General features: G+C 39.2%; 1 protein-coding gene across 3 annotated transcripts in view; it reads left to right on the top strand.

Moving 5' to 3' along the window:
* dachd (dachshund d) overlaps positions 1–25191 on the top strand; it is a 303945-nt gene that overhangs the window by 265446 nt on the left and 13308 nt on the right. For all 3 annotated transcript variants that reach the window (XM_034187000.1, XM_034186999.1, XM_034186998.1), the window contains 4 exons: positions 6730–6875; positions 13723–13870; positions 16079–16222; positions 18702–18770. In XM_034187000.1, coding sequence (XP_034042891.1) covers positions 6730–6875; positions 13723–13870; positions 16079–16222; positions 18702–18770 — 507 coding nt within the window. The remainder of the gene's footprint in view (positions 1–6729; positions 6876–13722; positions 13871–16078; positions 16223–18701; positions 18771–25191) is intronic.

Genomic DNA, 25191 nt, shown 5'->3' with positions numbered 1-25191 from the left:
TCCTCCGCACGTCTGTCTCAATGTGCCGAAAAAGTGCTGATGTCCACGTCTTTTCACAATTCCTGTGCTAGTCAGACGACGTCCCGGATAAAATATAGCGTCCAGTTTGGAAATTCACATGCACATTCCACTGTTACAGGAGTTTTTGTCATGGAAAGAGGAGTGGAGGCTTCGCGCGTCGCGGCGGTGCCGCATGGCGCACAGCAACGCCGTGATGAAGCCTCACGGGACATGTTCTGGCATGTCCAGGCACATCCACAATTTCTCGGATAATCACTCGATGGAAAAACCACCGACAACTGTCTGAACGCCATCTCAAAGCCGTCCTGTGAGACCAAAACGGAGGTGGTTTTGTCTCGCTCCAGTAGCGAATCCATCGTGACGCGCGAAGCCTCCGCTCGGCTTTCCATGACAAAATCTCTTGTTAAAAGTGAAATCTGCCGGAAAATGGTTGATGTCCAGCTCTTGTGATAACCAGAGAAATGGCACACGATGGTCATGGATCCAGACAGCCATCCGTTTAGAAATGAAATGGTCGTTCAGCCTGTCGATGGCAGCTTAGGAGCGTGGCACGCCCCACAGCCGCTGGGGGCCGTCCTTAAAGCGACAGTAACACTCCTTATTCTCTACCAAGCCCGTAACATTTTCACCGAAAGCCAGATAAATTTTTCTAATGGTTTCCAGCTGCCAGTCTCTAACAGTTTCTGAAAAAATTCTGATGGAAAAAAGCCCAAATCATTCCGCCATTTCCTGTCAATGAAAATCCTACGAGGGGGCTGGACCACTCCTCACTCAAACCCTGCTCACAGGCGAATGATGCAACCGACAGGCATGGAAAAACTCACGCATGCGCACGAGGGTTCAAGCTTGTCTGACGCAATCACACGTGATTCAAATCCATATGTTTTTTGAAAAAAATAATAAGGTCGGATACTTTTCTAATAGACCTCGTATTTCCATATCAGCTGTGTAGGCCATTTGATTTGTCAGAGTCCACTGGTGCCAGTACGTGCACGTGGGTGACGGCCTTCGATGTCTGTGTAGCTGCACATTGGGTTTTGGGCTACTGGGTACTGGCCGAATGTAAAACATCTGAAGAAATGTTACAGTATGTTTTACGGCCATTTCAGCTACAGTTAATGTGAGTGTTAAGGCGGCGAGCACGATGGAATCTGGTGGAAAAAGTCTCAGTTGGTATACCGTATTGTGGGACAGATGTTGGACTACAAGTACACAGTTCTGGGTTCCACTTCCAGTCATGCTACTGGTCTGTCTCCGTGGACAAGACACTTCTTCCTCATTGTTCCAGTCCAGCCAGTCCACCCGATTCGGAAATGGGTACTAGCCTTGGCTGGGAATTTACCCGAAATGCACCCAAATTCACCCCCACGGCTTGAATTGTAGTCTCTTATCCATTTTATGCACCAGTGCTTTTCTGCATAGGACTTAACTCAGTGTGACATGGGACAAAACATTATGTCCACCCAGAAAGGCTCATGTTACATGAAACAGTTTACAGACAACTTGTCGCAGTTATGGTCCATTTTTCATTGTTATTGTTGAAGAACTAATGTGAATAAAGTTTAAACCGTTGTGAAAAATAAAAATAAATAAATAAAATAACAGCGGCCTGCCTGCTGTCCCCACTGAGCATCTAGTCATTTTAGCAAACGAGATCTGTACAGCTGTCAGTTTCTCAGAGTGCAAAAGTTACAGGTTTTATTTGGCCCTTCCTGCTGCTTTTTTGCATTAAAAAAACGACATTGTTTCAACAACAGGAAGTTGCATAAAAAAACATCTTGCAAATTGAATTAATAAAAAAGAAGTGTGAAAATGCAGAAAATACAAACAAATATAACCTGCAGAATTTGCAACAATTTAATTTGAAAATTTGCACAATGTACCCAAAAAGGGAAACACTTTGCAAAGCTCCACAACACAGGAGACGCAGCAAAAACACAAACAGTGGTTTCAGGCAGGACGACTTTAACTGATGGACTGTTGGGTTCATTGCCACACTCGTATCTTTTACTCCACCTGGTCAACAGAGCGGAGTAAGTGTATTTATTTACTTTATTCATGAATTTAGTCTCATGGCAGTTACATTTTCACATTTTTGTTATTTTATTTGCAACGCACTGGAAGAGTAGAACTTCTGGGTAGAAATGGTTGTTTATGTTGTGAATATTTTCGTTGTGTTGTGAAGTCGTGCAAAGTGTTTGCGTGTGTGGTCTGAATTTGCAGCAGACGCACTATGACATTAAATTGTTACATGTGCTGTGGGTTGTGTTTGTGTTCTCTGTGTTTGCAGATGTTTTCAGTTTTTCAGGGTTTTTGTTTTTTTTTATTGAACTGCCTGTTGGTGAATTAATGTAGGCATTTGTTTGTATTTGTTACTCTGCTTGTGTTTTGCTTGTGTTGCCTTAATATGGAAGAGTTGTTGTGACCCCTATTGGCCACCATAGAACTGGGCCCTTTTTGGCAATCTGAACAAGCTTTCAGATACAATATGTCTCCACCTTTCACATTAGGTCTTACTGAAGTGCACAAACCTTTAAGAAGCATTTCTGTACAGAAAGCCCATTTTCCTGTACACATGCTGCAGGATCATTTCTGCAGACACTTGCTGACAATTATATAACACCTCAATAGATCCTTGTCATCCTTGTCATGGGGAGGTGATGGTCTAGTGGTTAAACGTTGGGCTTCAGACCAGAGGATCCTCAGTTAAAATCCCAGCCAGACTGGAAAATCACTATGTGCCGTTGGGCAAGGTCCTGAATCCCCAAGTAGCTCCCGGTGTGTAGTGAGTGTCTTGTAAGCCAGCACCCTGACATCAGTGTGTGAGTGTGCCTGTGTGAATGGGTGAATGTGAGGCATCATTGTAAAGCACTTTGAGATTCTGATGTACAGTAGATTGAAAAGCGCTATATAAATGCAGTCCATTTGTCATTTGATTGATGGATTATATGTCATGTGGTATTGATTATTTGTCTCATTACCTGGAAAAGTGGTTCATTGTGTTATTTGCTTAATTTTTTGTGCAGTTTTGTTCCATACGTTTCGCTCCATTGAACGCCTTTACCAAAGTTCACGAGAGCACGAGCTGTTACTTAACATAAGAATTTTTAATGTCCAACAGTGAGCAAGATGGACAAAGAAATGTGCAATGGACAGCATGTTGGGTGTTGTTTAATGCAGTGTGGACAACAGAAGAAGTCAGATGGACACATGCATAAGTGAAATGTGTATTTTTGCAGAAAGCCATCTGCTTGTGGTGTGTGGCATAAGGACTTTTGAATTCCAAATAACAAGCAAAACGGACAAATAAAGGTGTGATACACAACATATTGGATGTTATGTGACACAGATGACCACAAATTGCTGACCCACAGTATTGAAAAGACTACAGTTAAAACATGAGTCTATTTATTTATTTATTTTTGTTTTATCAGCTCTTGATTTTTGGATTTTTGTGCATTGTTGAAGTGTATTTTTTTTATATAACTGGAGTTTCTTTTGTTTAGTGCACTGAGTCCTGGGAAACCCCATCAGTGTTTATTTGTCTGTCTGTCTGTCTGTTAGCAAGATTGCGTCAAAATTGCTGCATGGATTTTGATGAAATTTTCACCATAGATAGATATTAGGCCATGGAAGACTCCATTAAATTTTGATCCGGATCCAGATTCTGATTCTGGATCACTTTATAAGGTTACGTCAAAACTACTTCACGGATTCTCACCAAATTTACACCACAGATAGATATTAGGGAGTGGAAGACTCCACTGAATTTTGGAGGTGATCTGGATCTGCACCGGCGGAGGTCAGAAATCTTGGTTTGCGCTCGCTAACAAATGTGGGGTTTGTTGTTGTTGTTTGTTTGTTTTTTTTTGTTTTGTTTTGTTTTTTTGGGTGTGTAAGTTGCCAGACCTGCAAAATTAGCCATAAATAAATATATAATTCCGTAAGACTTATACGTATTCTATAAAATATGGTAATTCGTGTTTTCCATTTTCGTTCAATGAAAGAAGGAACGTTCCAGTAAATTCATACAAATATCTTTTCCATTGCACTCATAAATGTTCATTAAAAGTGTGTGTGTGTATGTGTGTGTGTGGCACTTTCTTATTAATTCTGTCTTGTAAATATTTCTGCTTTTGCTTTTCAACTCTTCCCATTGTCTGGGTACTTTCCTTTCAGGAGCTGGCACATACCGTATTTTACTGTCTGTCCACACGTATACAGATGAAGTCATTGCACATGTCTTTGCTACGGGGTGCAGTGGTTGCCCTTGTCTTACTTGTGTAAGTGAAGAAGCACTGTAGTACTTGTGATTGCGGTAATGTACTGTATGTGCTTCCTGTGATGTGATCAGCTGATCAAACCTGCACGCGGAACGCCTAATTTGCCCTTATATCTTCACCCAGATGCCCACCTCAAAATTCAGACAGGGCTGCACCAAAACAAAACAAATTACCACAGGAGTGGCTTCTTAAAAGTAGGTAATTCATTATTTTTATGAAGTCAAATTATAAACAAATTTTAATCCATTAGGCAGCCATCCATTCTAATTAATCAACAGGAGTGAACTCCATCTGAAAAAGGAGAAAGGTTGTTTACTCTCTCCACGGACCAGCGGTGCATATTTCACCATGTTCCCTCTTGGTGGTGGTGGTGGTGGGGGGGGGGGGGGGCTGTTCTCCAAATTACAAACCTAAACTGTGAATCCTAACACTCGACTTTTGGCGAGTCGATGTTTCCAGGGCATTTGCAGATGCTTGAAATAATCTCCAATGTTTTTGCTCAATCTGCTCAGAGGATGGGTGAAATAAATACTTTAAACTAATTAATGTAAGACCAGCTGTTCCCAGCACTTGGCTGGCGCTGGTGAATATTGATGGGAGGGAGCGGCAGGGCTGTTTGTACAGCGTTCAGGCTGCCACATAAACAGGAATGAATACTGGATGAGAGAGAGCTGCTGTGCTCCTCGCAGCCGGGGTTCCACACAGCAAATAAAAGTTATTTTTCTCTTTCATTAAATTAACAATTAAACAGCTGATGGTGCAGGATTCCTGCCGAGACCTTTTTATACTCGATGTGTTTCGTGAACGCAAAGTAGTAGGTCGCGATGCGAGCAAACGTGTGTAGCGTTTGACGGGTAAAGTGGCGGCAGTATTTTGGCCGGGCTGCGTGGGTCTGCCGGGTTGCCTCCCTCACGCCGCTGCTCCTTGCTTCTCCTCTGAGGCCCGGTGGAGAGGCTGGACAGCAGATGGCAAAGCCCAACCCCTCCGCCGCTGATGAATGGAAGATGATGTCATGTTGGGTTTGACAGGCACCCGTTCCTGCGTGCACAAAGGAAGCCCGAGCCTCTGGGGTCAACCTGCAGGCCTGCTCCTGATTTTGGAGTCCACATGACATGTCTTAAACGGGAGGCACCTGGATTTACGTCCCAGCTGATGTTGTTTAAATCCACTTAAACCAAGAAGAAGCGCAAAAACAAACAAAGCATCTCCATGTGACTCCGCTACAGTGTCTTTGAGTAGGATGGAGATCTGGAATTCACTCTTGTATTTACAAGAAGGTTCCACTTAGACTGACAACTTTCTTAACTGCGAAAGCTTCGAAGATCATTGCTCATCCGCTGCTAACAGCCCAACTTGTTCTCTTGTTTCTGACGGGAGAGTGGGGAAAACGCGTGTGCCCGCGTAGGAAAAAGTGACAGAGCGATGTTAGAAATGATAAGATTGAACTGGTTCTCATTTAAGTGTTGTCTGGTGTCGATTCCGTGACTTCCAGATCTGCGAACAGCCTCCATACTAATGCTGCGTTCAATACAACTCAGAAATCACCAGTTGGGAACATCTGAAAATTGTGTTTACTTGATGAACTCACAAAACAATATGGATGCACATAGTAACATATTTAAGCTTTGTTGCCCTTTCAAGGTTGGTAATAAGTTGTTTGTTTTGGGTTTTTTTTAACTACGTCAGACAACCCCCAAAAAAAGTGTCTTTAGTTTTGGCTGCGTTTTGACACTATCTGTATAATATATGCTACAAATACTACAATATATATATATATATATATATATATATATATATATATATATATTGTATTTTCCATAGGATAAATCACAGATTTTTACTAGTTTGGGAGATCCTGCGACTTATACTCCAGCACAACTTATATAATGAAAAATTATTTTTAATAATAATAATTTTAATCACTACTTATGTATGGCTTTTCCAGGAATCAAAATAATAAAGAAAAGAAACTATAATGATAAAAGAATACATACCTACAATAAAAAGGTACACTGCAAATATGTACAAAAATCCCAAATTAAAGAGCTGATAATACACAAAAAAGGTACAACTTAAACTCCTGTGTGACTTATATGTGAGTTTTGACACTTCAAAAGGCATTAAGAGGTGCAACTTATACTTTGGAAAATATGGTAAGATATAAAACCCTAAACCCAAAAAGATATAATATGATGCTTTCACCTTTAGGTGTCTGAAAGGTTAAGATTATCAAAATATAAAACTGGACATATAATTCTAAGATCATCAATTGAATAAATGTGCTGAAAGACAAACGGCAAATCAAAGCTGAAAATACAGCCTCAAGTCTACTCAGCGTGTTTACCTTTTGGTATTTAAGTTTTGAGTTATACTTCCTTGTTACACAGGAACTTAAGTAATACTTTTTGACGATTTGTCTTTACAGAGGACAATTCAATGTGCACCCCGACAGCCAGAGATAGCTACGAAAGGTTGTCATTGGCTGGACAAGCCCTGCCCCCTGGCTTCCCATCACCTTTCCTCTTCCCAGATGGCTTGTCGTCAATAGAGACGCTCCTCACCAACATTCAGGTATGTTCCCCTGACGGATCTCTGAACTCACAAGATAGATTCTATGTTTTCTGATGCTAAAGACATCAACAGGTTTAATGGTTCACATATAATATCTAAAAGAACGGAGACTTGGTGCATTAATTTCTGGTCTGGAAGACAACTGCAATCAATAGCAAAAACTGGGAAAAAAATTTATGAATCAGCCCTGCTTAGAAAAAAAAATACCAGTGCACAAACAATTGCACATCTTCCCATTTTCATTTTTTTTTTTTAATTCTGTACAGTTTCCATCCCTTCTGTACTCATATTATTGGTGACCACATGTTTAGTTGCTTTCAGTTCACTTTATTTATACAGCACCAAATCATAAGATTGTTCTCCCAAATGCTCCAACAAGGTTTAAGGCTTACCCACCCAAAGACCAAGCACACTGGTGACAGTGGAAAGGCAGAAACTCCCACAGGTGTTTTTTCATTATAGGAAGAAAACTGAAGCAGACTGGACTCACTGGGGTGACCATCTGTACGGGTCATACTAACAAGCAAAACAAAACAACACAGACTGTCAGAACATACAGAAATTTTGCATGTAGTTATGGAGCTGGATTTACTGTATTTTATTTTTATTTTTGTAAATATCAAAGTTATTTGGATTGGGAGAGACATAATGCTTGCCCAAGTGGCAGTTTTCGCTATTAAATCTTTGCTGGCAGAAGAATAATACATGAACCATTAAGTTATAAGCTAATACGAAAACCGAATGTTGTACTTTGTCACTAAGACTGGCTTTCTGTTCTGTCATAAGAAAACCAGGTAAAGATACTTTGTCAGACCCTTTAATACTACTACTACTAATAATAATAATAATAATAATAATAATAATAATAATAATAAATGTATTGATACAGCACTTTCCATCAATTAAAGCAATGAACAAAATAAACACCAAAATTAAAACTACAATACAACAATGCACATTAAACAAAATAAACTGATAAAAATCTCATTATAAGCAATAACAACAGATAAAATATTTAAAATGGAAATGTAACAAAAACAAACCATCAACCACCCTTACAACTAGACATCAAGCAATATTTTTACAAGCAGTAAAAATAAATATGTCTTGGCTCTAGACTTAAAGATATTCACAAATATCAGACATTTGGTTCTTCATGCACCAAAGGGTCAGTGGATCAAATCAAAAACATATTCCTCTCTTGACATCATATGTCTTAGAGCAACATGTCCTCCCTCTCTATTTGCATTGTGGAAAAATCTTTACCTTTTGCTGTGACCTTGACCTTTCACCCCTGAACCTCAAAAGTTAAAGGGTTCATGCTCAGATGGTACTAACTAATGTGCAAAATTTGGTTAAAACCCTTAGTCAGGGCGCTGTCCCACTGGGGAGAGGATCAATTGCACATGAATTGAGTACACAAATTACGGGCGTTCGTTGTCGTCCGCAACAAAAATGGCCAAAAATGACAAATGTCCCAGTATGAATTACGGATATATTAATAATATATAGCGACTATATAATGAACAATCACGGTTATATAATGCATGTCGTGAGGAAACTGATCCGACACGTTGAGATTATCACGGCAGTATTATGGTTGTATTATGAATGCATCGCGCACGTGTTGCGCGTGCATGGCATCTGCATTGCAGTCATAAATAAGCTCACTCGGGCCTTTCGGCATCACTATTCACACCAACAATACAGCCTCTGGAGCATTTGCTGGACTTGGACAAGTTGATCACAGAGTTAATGTTCATTTTGTCATGCGAGGGTTAACTGTTCATGAGTTTGGGGAGCGGGAGGGGGGAAGCCGCTCGGGTGTGACACAGTGTTTTTTTTTTTTTTTTTGAGAGTGTCACAAAAAACAGACTTCAGCGTGAGTTGTGGCTAAACAGCAACTCTTCCTTTTGTTGGTGTTAAATATAAGTCCTGGATTGCAGCAGCTACGTCTTTGTGGATTTACACAGCCGGTCCAGCACTGACTGGCAGGTCTGTCGCTTTCTGGCACATACAGTACTTTGGGTTTACGTGACGTGTTTGTTATGCATTCACAGATTGTCCGCAAATCAGCTGCAAAGCAGATGTAATAAAAACACTTTATTCATGGCCAATCTGTATGCAATTGCTACAACATATTTTAGTTTGTGATGTGGACATGATGGGCACGATATATATCTGTTTTACACACTGTCCCGGTCCGCTGCCAAGCCGCAAATCCCCGTCAGTAGTGGATATCAGCAGTTAATGGCAGATATACAGCGCATAGAGTGAGTATGTATTGTGTATGAATTGAGTATATATGGAGTATGTAAGGCAGATGTCATCCGCATACAGATTTTTGAACAGCTCAAAAATCCTGGCTGCAGACATGCGCGCATCTGCGGATGATCACGGACGTGTTTGGATGACGGCCGACTCATACAGACATGTTACACAGATATTGCGGATGTTTGGTGAATATGGGCCAATTTTGTGTGCAATCCATACACAAATCCTCCTAAACGCCAGTGGGACAGGGCCCTAAGTGTTTAAGATATTTTCTTCAGGGGGCACACACGCACGCACGCACACACATACACACACACACAGGTGAAATAGACTGTTAAGACATACAAAACATACAAACTGTGCTTCTGTTGTAGTTTTCCCAGTCAAAAACCTCCACGTGCTCGATGATGCCCAGTTTTCTCTGCAGTTAAATATCATAGCGGAGAGACTCTTCATAAAAATCCATTTCAGGCCACAAAACGACTTCATGCACGTCTTCCTCTTTATATTTGCTGCGCACATTAGGAGCACAGATATACACGGTAATTCTGCACAGCGTAGCAGCACTCAGGGTGCCATTTAGGCTTCAGTGCAAAGCCCCTCAGTCAGAAAGATGAATGTATTTGCCTTCTGTGTGAGTGTAATGATGTGGATACAGCGCTGCCCTTCTCATTGCACTTGTACCGCTGGCATCGGAGTCGCGCCTCTCCTTTGGCTCGGTGCAGTAATTAGAAAGCCACGCGTAAACTTGTGGCAAGCTCCTGACACTCAGCGAAGTCATCTCCGATAATGACGTTCGCCGTGAATATTTATATACAAATCAACAAAAGGAATCCAAGCAGAAAATGAAGATAAAGTAACTTTGAATAAATTGGGGTCAGAAGAATCAACAATTAGTAAGTTATAGCCCAGTGCATTTGATATAATTGCATGTGCGTGGGGAATAATTGTTGTATGAACAGTCACGGCGCCTTACAGCCACCGCCTGAGAAGGCAGGATCAGTGCAGTACTGTGAGGAGTACATTTGCAATGGCAGTACTGTGATTGATACATGATGAGATACTTGTCATTCCTATTATTCATTCCTGCTGCGCCGTGTGACGAGCTTCCAAATGTGCTGCAAACACTGATATATTTAAAACCACTCCAGTGACTACTGTCTGCAGGGCAAGTACAAAAATAAAAATGCACGTCTCATTTGAGCTCATACCGCCGCCAAACGCCAGCGCTCACCAAAACAATACGATTATGTCTTTTTCTTTTTGTGCCTTCCTGTAAATATTAATTTATATTAGGTCTCAGCAATAAAATGATCATGATAACATATTGCACTAAAATTTACATTTGCAGTTGTTAGCATTGCACAGCAAAGTGCGCGTTTCAATTCCTACTGCAAAATTTTGCTGTTGTGTTGTGATGAAAGCACGAGAAACAAAGCAAAAAGAGAGAGAGAGAGGAAGAGTGGAATTGTTGAATGTCATGAAAAGTAACTGTGAAGGTAAACTCATGTCATCCTCTAAAGCTGAGGAAATTATTGACACTCTGACGATTAGCCCAGAGTTTGAAAAGTTGATTAACATCGAACACCGGAAACATCCATCAGACTCCGCAGGAGTTAAGTCAACACCAGTTGGGTAACACTGATATTTCTTATCGTCCCATAAACATTTTCAACATGCTTAAAATCTTCAACATTCATGCTAAAACACCTACAAGAGTTGAGTTCTGCTACTGCTACCTCACTGCTGCTATTATGCCATTACTGCTCTGTTTGCCTCCGCCAAGCAATGTCAAAGGCTTGACTGGAGGCACCACCTCCTCTGGCTCCATCGGTATGAAGAAATATATAGAAATGTGAAGAATATCATCTGTAGAATCTGTCTCAATGACGCACTAGTAGCAGGTAATGAAATCACGCGGTTCCATCAAATTTATATTGAGTACATTACATGACTTCACAAATGTTGAGCCAACGATCAGCTATGCCAAGCTATGCTACTGCTTTCCAGAATGTGCCCTCAGATGGCAAAAGTACTACACAGAGTACAAACGTCGCCCCCCACTGATCTAAATCTGGACTCCTGTGGTGAGCCATCTTCGCCATTTCAGAGATTTTTGAGAATCTGCTACGCTGGGCATTGCACATCATAGTGTGAATAGGCCCTGACCAATAAAGGTTATCTAACCAAAGTTTATAGTTTACATTGCTCACAGAAGTTACCATCAACTTCACAATAAGTGCCCTAGAAATTCATTACTGCTACGACAACAAAAACAACAGTGACATTTACTTGTGCAGATCTTTCTACCCGTATAAAGTGCTTTCCAAAATAAATTACAATATGAGACAAAAGTTTAACAAATTAAACTTATATCTTCGGGTCTCAGTCATAATCAAGATACACTTCTTCAAACGGGTGGAATTTTCAAATTATATATCATGATAAATGTCATTGTTGATGAATATGAATAGAGGTAATATTTTTTTACCATACCACTCAGCCCCTCCGGTATATATTTTTTTATATAAATTATACAGTATTATATGGAAGCTTAATCCATAACACATTTTTTTTTATCATAGTTTGGTGACCATTGTATTAAATATATTTCTAAATCATCTCAGCTGCATGTTTGTAGCTGCTGCACATATCTGTCTTTATTAGATACTGTACATTGACCCCGTATGTTTAAAAGGTGTTAAATGTTATTCAAGCTGACTCTGGGGAGATTTCAGGGTTGGCTTTATTGGATCTTACCTATAATATAGTTCGGTCAATTCATTATTATTGACTTTGACAGGCTGCTGATACAGAGTTACTGGTCCTGCTCTATCTTGTTTTTGTTTGTTTTTTTTGCCCTGTTATTTGAACAAATAACAGAGCAAAAATGTATGACTTTATGTACTAAAATAGAGGTTCCCTGCTATCATGAGGAGACAAGAAGCGATTGCTTCACAGACCACGAAAACCTGGTATAAAACTGCGCGCACTGTTTTCCAGTTATTTATGTGGTGCAATACGAATATACACCTTACGAAGAACATACACTTATTTGTACAGACAATGAAACTGAACTCAAAACAAGGTTTTTAACATAATGGAAAAACTTTACCTTTCATGACTGTTTCACCTCAGGGAGCTTTGGTGAAACCACTCTACTGATGTGCGTTGCCATGCAGATTCACTAAATCATCAGTAATGTGAACAGCAGTGCACCCTGGCATTTACTGGGAATTATTTTATTTGTTTTTCACAAAAGTAGCCCCATGAATTAAAAGACTAAATACAACTCCATTTGTGCACTGCTAGCCATCAAGTTTAGATATTTTATGCTGTTGTTTCATTGGGCAACACTACTGTATAGTGTGGTTGGCTATCATTGCAAATTCACATAATCAATGCCAAACTCAATGCAATCTATCAATCAAAATTATTATCAAATTAGTCTGTGGGCCAGATACAATTGGGCACTACCACCCAAGCTAGCAAAATGTTTGATATGGCATTTTGATAACCTATCTATAGGGACTTGAAAAAGGTATTATACTCATCCCAGGGTGGTACCTCTAACTACTATATAGCAGTTGAAGAAAGATTACATAGGAGTCAAATTTTTAAAAGCATCCAATCATATTGCAAAGTATACGACATTATTTGTCTGATCATAAAGATTCCAACAAGGTATAGTTTGGACTGTCTGTGACTGAATGTTATGGCGTCATGAGACAAAAACAGCAAAAATTATGGGAAAGGTCAATTTCAGTTTGCAAAGGGTTCAAAAGTAAACATTGCTCTAATTGTAGTAAAAGATGGTTTAAATTACTGGTCGAGCTAATAAGGTATGTAGCTTAATTATCATGTTACAGGCTAACGTATGCCAGAGCATCCAATGGACGTTGATCTTGTTTGACCGTTACTTTGGAGACCATTCAACACGGTCCAAACTATTCCATTTATTAATCCTTTTAGCTCAACCAATAATTTGCATCACTTTTTTTTACAAAATTGGAGCAACTTTAACATTTCACCCCTTTACAAACTGAAATGGACATTTCTCACCACTTTTGCAGTTTTTTGCCAATAGCACCCATCATAGATAGAGAAATCTACCCCTTTTTGAAATTGTTGTGATCAGATAAATAATGTGGTAAACGTTTCAATATAACTGGAGGATTGTTAAATTTTGACCCCTGTGTAAGCCTTCATTGACACCGCCCTGGAATGGCCACCATACACTTTTGCAGGGTGTGGTATTACTGAGGATGGATTGTAAGTGTTGTTTGGGCTCCTTAAGTGTTACAGATTAGGTCAGAATTGGTTTCGGGCTCATGGACTACATTATATAGATGGAAAGAACACAAACTCTTCTTCTGTGATGCTGTTCGATCTCGTGGGAGCTTTGGAACAGGGATTTATTTCAAAATAACATTTTCACTGATCACAGCAAAGTTCAAGCAAACCTGACAGGCTCATGTTTTGTGCTTTACTGCTTTGGGCAGTACAAAAAAAGTGCTGTGGTCTTCTGTCAGTGTTTCATGTTGAAACATCTCTCATGTCATTTCCTGTGCAGGGTCTGCTGAAAGTGGCGATTGACAATGCCCGGGCTCAGGAGAAACAGGTGCAGCTGGAGAAGACCGAGCTGAAGATGGAGCTGTTCAGAGAGCGGGAGCTCAGGGAGACTCTGGAGAAACAACTCGCGATGGAACAGAAGAACAGAGGTATTGCCCGATGCTGCCAGACACGGCGTACCCACACGTGGGTTCCTGTAGATGGTGCAAAGCTGTTTTAAATAAATTCTAAGGTTTCACTGAATGATCCACAAGTGCATTCTTTAATCTGATCCATTAATATTTGGACACTGGCACAATTTTTGCCATTTTACCAATGTACGGGGAGCGACTGAGAAGTTTTGAGCCTGACCTAGAAGACGCAGGACATGGTTCTCCATCTTTTGCATTCTGAGAAATCAACATTTCTTGAGATATTTTGACTTGTGAAGTTTTAACTTACTGGGTGCAATGTAGAGAAATCTTTGGTACATCTATCTGGAGAAGGCAGTTGACAAAAACTGAGGGACTATGCAAGAATGAGACAAGCGAGGGAAGCCACCAAGACACCCTTTGTTGACTGCATCACCGTTTTTACAACTTCATGGTGGAGTGTCATAGAGAAGTACTTATATTCAAGAGAACAGAACCGTTCTAGGCTTGAGTCTCCCACAGGCATCTTCTTTTTAAGAAAATACTTTTGTGTGCTACTCTACCGCGAAGCCGTGTAACTCTCAAGAGCCTGTAACTCCTTCAGAGTTGTCATGGCTGTCTTGGTGGCTTGCTTCGCCTCTCTTGTTCTTTCACTGTCGCTCAGTTTTTGAGAATGACCTACTCCAGACAGAATGTTGAGCAGGAAGCTGAGCTTGGTTCAAATCTGGCTCATGGTACCTGTCTGTGTCCTTGGACAAGACACTTAATCTACGTTGACTCATCCATCCAGCTGTAAATGGGTAACCTGTGATGAGCTGGTGTCCCATCCAGGGTCAGACATAGACTCTTATTAGCTTGACAGTATGAAATCTGGAGATAGGTACCAGTTCTAACGGGACTCAGGGTCTAAAGTAGGACTTATTACTCCAGACAGATTTACTGTACAGCACCATACATTTTGTATTTCTTAGTCAGACTTATTCAGTGACTTGTCTCAAGAAACCTGGTTGTAAAAGTAATGACTAATTAAAAATAATCCTCATATTTAGTTTGTCCAGTTACTTATAGCCTCTGAAAATGAAATCGACTGAGTATTAAAACAGCTGTACTTCCTCCAGGATTAATGGGATATTTTTGTTGAACGCACATCTTGATTGTTTCATTTCAACTCCATTGTGGTGGTGCACAGAGGTAAAATTACTGTCCAAATAATTATTGGCCAGACTTACATGTGCACAGACAACAGCAGAATAATTTCTTATATTTTCAATTATAATCTGAGTGTCAAAAGTGATTTAGTGTGTGTGTATAAATTCTGTATCAGGTGGGCTGACTGTCCATCCGGCATTGGCGCATCTCAATAATCCAAAAATGTGAACGAGCACTGAGCTCACCGAAGTGCCCCTTTGGAATGATTCCACAAGAGTCCATCCAGAAAACTGAACAGTTTTTGCTACGCTTTGCCAACAGCCGACTGTTTCTGTGCCTGTGGCTTTAAACTGAGAGGAGCTGCTTATTGCCACACCCTCTTTCTGACTGGCTGTGTGGGCATGTCTCACAGGCCATGCAGGAGGTCTGCATAAGAACTTCTAAAATCAGCTATTTTGGACTTTCTGCAAACACAAACTGACTTATGGAGCATGTTTAACCATAAAAGGATGGATATAAGCTCATTCTGTGCATTATGACCTTTTTATTTGTCTGCCTTTAGATCTTAGCTTGAACTTCATTAGAGACGTGTAAAATCTGAGTTTTAATAGTTGCAGTCATTGACTTAAATTAGACCTTTTTTTTTGCTGCTCTGCAAGTACAGATTAGGCTCTCAAAATAAATCAATTAGAGAAATTCACTCTGTCTCATGTTAAATTCATCGGCTGCATATGCTAACTGTGATGATTATGTTTAATGAGAAAAATTTATGAAAAATATCCCAATAAATTTTCAATTTGCTTTAACTCCCTGCAGCATTTTATCACAGCCAGTATTTGCTCGTTTTTGATTTTGGTAAAGGTCTTTATATGCTATAAATATTTAACTGAATTCCTCTTTTCTCTAACAGTGCATTAAATGTAAAAACATTGTCTGAAGTTGTTCACTTTTCTTCCAGCAATCATCAGAATTAGTAATAACAACAATAATAATAATAAATAACCAGATTCCAGCGCTGTGGCCGGGTTGTGAGCCCGTGTGATATCACTCTTATTTCTTTTCTATCTTCCCTGTCAGCAATCATCCAGAAGCGCCTGAAGAAGGAGAAGAAAGCCAAGAGGAAACTCCAAGAAGCTCTGGAGTACGAATCCAAGAGGCGAGAGCAAGTGGAGCAGTCGCTGAAGCAGCCGTCGCCGTCCGACAGCATGCGCTCGCTCAACGGTCAGATGCTGCACACTTCACCTCAAACACCTCAGCCACGCTTTTTACTCGCCGACAGGTCTGCTGATATCGTCCACTGGTCCCCGACCATGAATCTGAGTCGTGCAGGAACAACAAACAGCTTTGATGCTGCGAGAAGATTGTTCACATTAATCCAGATAGAAAAAAAGAGAAGTCAATTCTGCAAAGGTCAACATTTAAAAAAAATCACTCAGGATGCATTATTTGGATAAAAATCCATTTGGATAATTTTGGGTGTAGTGCTTCAAATGTTATTTATTGATTTCAGATTTTTATTTTCCAGAGTACAAGTTACTTTTTTGGTTTGCTAGTTTGTGAGGTGCTGCGATTTATGCTGATACGACATAGTATATTAAAAAAAAAAAAAGAAATTTTAAAAATCACATATCTGTATAATAACAATAATAATAAGAAGAAGAAGAAGAAGAAGAATTATAATAATAACTATTTATTTGGAGATTTCCCAGGAATCAAAACTAAACAAACTCCAATATGAAATAAAAATACATGATCAACATGCAAAAAAATCACAAATTAAAGATCTGATTATAAAAACTTAAATGGACTCACATTTTTGTTGTCATGTTTTACAACACTATGGGCCAACAATTTAGTTGCATGTGGCAATTTATTTTGTACAACTTGCTTCACAAAAATTTCAGTATGTTGTCCAGTGCATATTTATTTGTCCATCTTGCTCCTTTTTGGAACTTAAAAGTGCTTATGTTAAGTAACAGCAGATGCTGTGGTGTGCACATGTGCTACACTAAGCTCTTGTGTGTTGTTAAACTCGCACCCAGGGAAATGCTGTTTAAAAAAGTGAATTCCACATACAGAAAAAAGGTGCGACGTATACTCTAGAAAATATGGTAACAGTGAGGGATCATTTAGAGAGGCGAAGTGGAACACATTTGGGAGCCGCAAAGAAGATCTAAACCCACAGAGAAATTGCAGTAAGAGCAAACAATGTGAATCGCTGTCCTATCTGACCCACTAAGAATCACCTGTGTAGCCTTGGAATTAAACTGGCAACCCTTATATCACAGCCCTGTTCAATGGTGACACAATAACACCCCCCGCAAAAGCCATAAAAATGAAGTAGTTTAATGTGACCCATAATACCACCAAGTCCCCAAATCACTTGTCACAGCGTTTCAGAAATTCTTCTAAAAGTCTTGACATGGACTTAATGTAAATCTACTCTGAAACTGACGGGTTTCTGAATGACTATGTATGAAACTCCTGGCAGCAGCAGACAAATGGTGATTGTTGTTGTACAAGGATGGACCCAACCTGATATGTACAGTATATATACTTGAAAGGAAAAGATGATTTTGTAGGTTATGTTATTAGTGATTCTCCATTGTCTCTTCGTTATCTGTCAGGTTTTACTTCAATCACTGCTTCTCCATGGGTTCTTATTGGGTTGGTATGAATTTTCTACCATGCAAATTAGGCCCATTGAGCTGAAATTTCAAATTTCCATCCACAGTTTCTGCAGGACATAGAATTATTGGGAACCAAGTCAGAACTTTAAATCGCTAATCTTCCTAGCCTTCCTATTGGCTTACTATGAATTAGCTCCCATGCATAATAACACCCATAGGGCCTCAAACTAATGAAACTGGAATTTCAGAATTCCATCCACAGTTTCTGCAGGAACTGGAAATAATAGAAACGAAGTCCCTATTTCATACCACGCAAACATTGAATCACATTGTGTATGTGTGTGTGTGTGTGTGTGTGTGTGTGTGTGTACACTCGTGCGCACATGTGTGTGTGCTCACCCAGTCCAGTTAGCCCAACGACCGGCCCTGAATTGGGCCAGATACTGTCCTCTCTCTCCTAGCCTGTGATTGGTTGGCAGTTGGCTTTGAATCATAACAGGATCTACCTGAAAATTTCACCAAATTTTCACAAACATTTCCTCAAAATCTGTCACTTTATATATATATATATATATATATATATATATATATATATATATATATAGTGCACACAGACAAAACAACCAGAACAGGTGATCTCATAAACTCCGCCCTCCTTTTCTTGGTAAATGATTAATTGATAATCAAAATATCAGTCTTTTTCTGTCAGTCAGCGAAGTGACTAACTGTGAGACCGATTCAACGGCTGTGAAGTTTCCTTTTGTTTTCGGAAATTCCAAAGATTTCTTCGGCGCATTTATTGAAGCACTCTCAGAAAACAAGGTTTTTATCTTTTAATAGATAATTATTCCTCTGTGATTAGGAACTGAGGAGTTCCTCCCCGTCTCCCCTCTTTGATAATAAGCTCACTGAGCAGCTCAATTTATCGAAAACGCTCCTTCAGTTGGGCGTGACGGCGATGAAGCTTGAAGGCTTTGCGTCTTGTTTTTAAAGAACAATGCTGTGAAGCTGGCGTTGTGATCACTGGATGTCAGGGATGTTTAACGGCGGTGATCCCTCTCTTCTCGCAGACGCTCTGACCCCTGAGATGGAGAGTGACCGCAGCAGTGGAAGAACAGATGCTGAAAGGACAATACAAGGTACAGGGGCTCAGATGAGACAATAAATCTCTCTCTCTTTTTCTCTGGCACTCACTCTCGCTCACTTTCTCTCTCGACCCCCCCCCTTTCCACCATGCACATACACACTGGCTTCAGTTTATGAACACGCGTTTCTCACCATCTGGGCCACAGCTATAGGTCAAGATCATTGGTTTTTCTGGAGACGTAATATTATTCTTTTACTTGACTTTTACTGGCTTTTATGCTTTTAAGAAAATCTGATTTCTATTGCAACTTGGGTTGAACCAATTCCTTGAGGTACTATATTAATTCAGCAAAGAAAAATGGATTTGTTTAATTAATTTGTATATTATACACACAGTATTTGGCCAATTTAGAAAATGCCAGTCGAGACAGGTCCTGAATTTTAAATCCAATCAGAAAGACACCTGTAGACCACATATCAGAAGTAAAACTTTTATTAAAAGGCTGAGGTCCAGTGTCAAGATTTAAATCTCAGTTACAGACATTTCTGCACAAAATCCCATTTGTTTGCCTAATTCTTTGTCTATGTACACACAATATAAGATAAAATCTCTGAACCAAGTAGAATTTTGTTGAGGACTTCTTTTTTAATAACTGGATAATAGTGCCCGTGGGCATGAAGACAATCTCTGACATTTCACCTCATTAACCTTCATCCAAATGTTTGACCTCTGACCGGGGTCAGTCTTCACTGACATACTACGTTAGACACAAATCAACAAAAGAACCTGAGAGGAGTAGCTCAACAGACAAATTTGGTGTTGCTGTCCAATTCCCATCTGTATATTTATGCCACGTTTGGTGGACATCAGAGTGGAAAGACCTTTAACTCCAATGACCTTGTCCGAAGTGATTCATTTTTGGCAAATTTGACCTCACCTGCACAATTCCAGAACCCACCCACATATATGTACCACGTTTGGTGGACAATGGAGTGAAAAAACAAATTTTGTCTTTTGACTCCAACTACCTTGAAGCTTGCTAACACAAATCATTTAAGGACATTTTTGGACTCAACCTTCATCTACATGCCAAGTTTGGTGAAAACTGAGCCAAAAACCTGGGAGGAGTTGGGGAACAAACAGAATTTTCTAGAATTGTAGCATAATTTTATATATATATATATATATATATATATATATATATATATATATACCTGTTCCATTTTTACTGATTGTAGGTTGAAAACACCTATTGGAACAAGTGAAAAATCACAGTTGTTGATTACTTCAAGACAGCATGCTGTTTCTGTAACATTATGCAAATCATTATCCAGCACATTGCTGCCAAACCGACAGGTTGTCTCTGGTGCAACATGTTTGTTGTTTGTGGGAAAGCAGCAAAGCAAACCTGGAGTCAGCCACTGTTTTCCAAAACTTTGTGTAGTGAGGGGTCAAAACTCATTTAATTTTCAGTTCCAACTTCCCAGATAGTTACAAACAGGAGCGTAAGTGTTACTGCAAACACTAGTGGCTAACATTAGCAGCTAACTACCTCCCTTTTTGTCGCTAATGTGATTAGCTAGTTACCAACAGGAGCTACTTAGCCTTTAATATTAGTGGTTAATATCTCAGCTAGTTGCTGTTTTGTAACTAGTATGGTTAGCTTCCAAACAGGAGTTAATGCTTGTTGCTGGCTAACTACCTCCTTTTTTGTCACTAATGTGATTAGCTAGTTACCAACAGGAGCTACTTAGCCTTTAATATTAGTGGTTAATATCTCAGCTAGTTGCTGTTTTGTAACTAGTGTGGTTAGCTTCCAAACAGGAGTTAATGCTTGTTGCTGGCTAACTTAGCAGCTAACTACCTCCTTTTTTGTTACTAATGTGATTAGCTAGTTACCAACAGGAGCTAATTAGCCTTTAATATTAGTGGTTAATATCTCAGCTAGTCGCTGTTCTGTAACTAGTGTGGTTAGCTTCCAAACAGGAGTTAATGACCAATCAGATAACACGATACAATGCCTATTTTGGCTGTCAGTTTGTTGACAAGATGGCAGAAGACAGGTTTGCGTCTGGTAGCGACGCTGACTTAAAACAAATTTTACATGAAAAAGATGCGAAGAACACCTGCAAAAATACACAGTCAGCAGCCAACCTGTTTCGCAAGTACGTCACTGAAAAGGGACATGCGCCCAACTTTGAAACTTATGACAGACGGATGCTTGATGGAGTACTCGGTCGATTTTATGTGGAAGCTAGACAGGCGAATGGCGAACTTTGCAAGAAAACAAGCCTGATGACTCTTCATCACGACCTTAACAGGCTTCTCCAGTCGATCGATGGGATGTCAGTTGGTGCAGTATGACAGTAATAATAAAGAGTTGAAACTTGAGATTGATTTTTCAGTTTTAGTATGTTTGACAAACTCCCAATTTTCTTGTGTACCATATAATAAAGCAGTTATAGACTTTTGATTTTGGTGTACCTGTGATTATGCGGACCTGGTCTTGGCCTCGGTGAACCCCATCCTGACCAGGTTCAAAATAAAAGTTCTTGTGCTTTGTCCAGATGAATAATTTGATGGTAGTTTCGGGGTCAGTCAAGGCCTTGGTGAACCCCATCCTGACCAGGTCCACATAATCACGGGTACACCTCATCAAAAAACTATAATTGTATATTGTAACTAGTGTGGTTAACTTTTTCCAAACAGGAGTTAACTCTTGTTGCTGGCTAACATTAGCAGATAACTGCCTCTTTTGTATTGCTACTATGGTTGGGTAGATACTAACAGATGCTAATTAACAACTGACATTAGTGGCTATAATTATATTATGACTGCTTATTATTACTAGTGTGGTTAGCTAGACAGTGGTTTCGCTGTTTGTGCTCTGCAGCGGTGTGCGCCTCTCATATGAGCACAAAACAAACGTGTCCCATCCCCTTGATTTTATATTTAATATGTCGCTTTATTTTTATTTTTACCCGAGGCCAAAATATGGCCATTGGGTATTGCGAAGACTTTGCGTCCGTCTATCCATCTGTTTGTCTGTCTGTGCTCAGCATAACTCCAGTCCTATTACTGCCAGGGTCTTCAAATTCACAGGGAACATTCTTGGGACACAGACCTTGGACATCTTCAAAGATGGCTAATCTTGACCTATTCTAAGGGGTCAAAAGGTCATGTTCTCTCTATATACTCAGTATAACTCCATTCCTGTTACTGCCAGGGTCTTCAAATTGACAGGGAGCATTCTTGGGACACAGATCTTGGACACGTTCAAAGATGGCTAACCTTGAGATCACATTATTTGTACACACTTTCATTTATTACACGCTCATACGGCCGAGGGTACTGTAGCTGACATGAACATGATCATGTGATTTCAAAGACTGCAGCCATAATCTGTGTGAACAGATTGATACAGAAACTCTACTCAAGCTTGAATGTCAAATCTCTGCTGTTGGCTCACTGATGGTCTTCCAAATGCCTTTTTAAATGCCTCCATACTTGAGATAAACGGCAAAAACTCCTTTTCCACAGGATATTACTGATGTGTCTATTCAGGGTTAATATAACCTGAGGTAATTCTACCGAATCATTCTACAGAAGGTAAAAGGGGCCAGAATCTTTACTGACATGGGAGCACAAAATTCATAAAAAATGAATGAAATTATGCTTTTGGACTGGACAGAAATCAAGGAAGAGATCTGATAATAATTACTTTAACCCTGCCTCTGTATGTAAAAGTAATCCTGTCCAAATTGGTCTTTAAGTATGACTGTGAAACTTGGACACGAACCACTGACACAAGGTGATGACTGGATGTCTTTGGTACTAGTTCTTTTCGAAGCGTCCTTGGGTACCGCTGGGATGACCTTCTGTCAAACAAGTAGTTTCTTAGAGAGACTCAGATGAGTCTACATGGTGCAGGAACATCAGCTACGACATTCTGGCCACATGGTGTGTTTCTCCGTGTATGATCCAGCATGCAGGTGCCTGAGTGTTGAGGCCAATGGGGTGCCAACATTTTACCTGATTGCAACAAATGGATGGGTACCGTATTTGCTGGAGTATAAGTTGCACCTGTCAAAAAGTGCCTCTCAAAGAAGGAAAAAACATGTACAAGTCACACAGAAGTATAAGACATATTTTTTTTCTGTATTATCATCATTTTAATTTGGGATTTTTGTGCATTGTTGTAGTGGACTTTTACTACTGTCAGTTTTTTTATTATTATTACTGGAGTTGCTTTAACTTCTGGGAAAGATGTTATTAGTATTATTCACAACTGAAATTGTGCTTGTCAAGACAAATTGCTGCCCTTCTGTCTGTCCTTCTGTCCATCCTTTCATCCATATATGCACAGCAAAATATTTTGCGTCCTAAAACCCAAGAACAGTAAAGCTCTCAAAATCAAATATTTTATACATTAATACTGGGAGGTCAAAGACCTGCCTGCCAAAGGGAAAAAAAATCATACATTTCTGACATTTATGAATGCCTTTTTTTTTATTGAATTTTGGCTTTCAAATAGAAAATATACAGAAACCCTGAAATACTCACATCACCCAACAGATGGTGACAAAACCTGCTCAAATGTGCTGCAAAGTTTCAACTGTTTTTTAATTTGAGAAGTTAACTTGTGGCAAAAATAATAAATTAAATAAAATAATAAATTTAAAAAATCAACTTACAGTTGTCTGTTGCAATAATGTTGTTGCTATTATTATTATTGTTATTCTTTTATAATAATAATAATGTTTTTTTTTAGTATATACTGTAAGTCGCAGGGCTCCTCTAAAAAAAATAGTTTAAAAAACACAACATAAAATACGGTATTTTCTAGAGGTGTGGCTGGATTGGTTGTCTGCCTGGGTGGTTGTCATCCAGGACCCAAGGCAATTCCATAGCTTTGCATGCTCCCAGGAAACCACAGGTTCTTATCCCAAAAATTATTTGTAAAAAGTATGGAAATAAGATGTATTTTCAGTCTTTCTGTTGTGGAGCTAAAACAGTTGAAAAACTGAGCTCAGAGAAAGAATGAAAGAAGCTGTTTGTTTACAGCTCAGGAAGCATTAATGAGTCATAAAACCACAAAAAGCAGTGGAATCCTCCCTTTGATAGTCATAAACGGAGCAAATCAATCCATTTTATGAATAAGCCTTGTACATTTTTAATGGTTTGTTTGTTTGTTAGCCTTGGGGGTGCAGTATGTGTTTGGGGAAGTTGTGCTGTGGCGATAACCTCTGTAGACCGTCTGCTATCTGTGTTTACCCAGATACAAGACACCTCGCAGAGGTTGAATATGCTCATTATTACGCCGACGTCTTCCTTTAATGGGCCTGTGCTGCGTCTGCTCAGAAAGGCCCTTATCAGAGGAAGAGGTCCCAATTTCTGCTGGAAAATACTCATGTAATTTAGCGTGCAAAGCGGAAAATATTCATCTTTGTATGCAAGAATAACTTTAACTCTTTAATATTTGATTAGCCTACTTGAACTGATATTTTGTGAAAGGGCAAAAAGGAAGAAAAAGCAAAATTATGACTCCTTAATTAAATGTCATTCAGTCACTGCAGGGGAAAAAGAGTTTGATGTCCAAAAAAAGGAAATTCATATGTCATCATTTAAATACAAAGATAACCAGATATGGTGCAATTATCGCCCCCTGTTTCATACCAACTGAGTATATTTAGCCACTTTAATTTCTAACATTTTACAGTCGTGTGGAGATTCAGCTCATTGTAGCCTAACAGTCTCAAATTGAAAGACTTACATTTTTATAAGGATCCAACATTTTGACTGTATGTATATATATATATATATATATATATATATATATATATATATATATATATATATTAATGCAAAGTTCTTAAAGTTTTGGTCAGTGGGTGCTGATGTGTCCTGTCTGTCTGTCCATCCTTGTTTCTGTCTAATCTCTTTTTAAAAATTAAGATATGATTCATGTTGTTTCACTCATATTCAGGAATCTTTGGATAAATTAAGCTCTTGAAGTTTTTTTGCCAGTGATACTGTAGCTCAAGGTCATGCTTCTGTTTTGTCGTAGTTTTTCTACATCATGTCACGAGAAACAACGTTAATATTGTTTCTCATTAAATAGTTGCACTTCGCTTTTCAATTTATCGCTCTTTAAATGAATCTTTAAATGAGTTAATTAATCTTTAAATTAGTGTAGTTAAATTAATCAGGACAGCAATGAAGCTCAAAGTACTTTTTTAACAAGTTTTTGCAGTTTGGCACACACAGAATGACTTTATGGTTGTATCAGTATAGTACCTACAAATTTGAAATCACTCATGCTTAGAGACCATTGGATAAATTTGGATACTAATAAAGATCAAGGTCATGCTTTTTTCTTTATAATTTTCTTTTTTCTTTTTTTTTTTTTTGGTCAAATGAAACAACATTCATGTTCAATCTCTGAAATTTTTTGAAAAAAAAAATCAGCTAAA

Source organism: Thalassophryne amazonica, chromosome 14 (genome assembly GCF_902500255.1).
Source record: "Thalassophryne amazonica chromosome 14, fThaAma1.1, whole genome shotgun sequence".
In the NCBI taxonomy this organism is placed as follows: domain Eukaryota; kingdom Metazoa; phylum Chordata; class Actinopteri; order Batrachoidiformes; family Batrachoididae; genus Thalassophryne; species Thalassophryne amazonica.
Note: the sequence above shows the minus strand (reverse complement) of the source record. Positions and strands in the feature narration are given on the sequence as shown.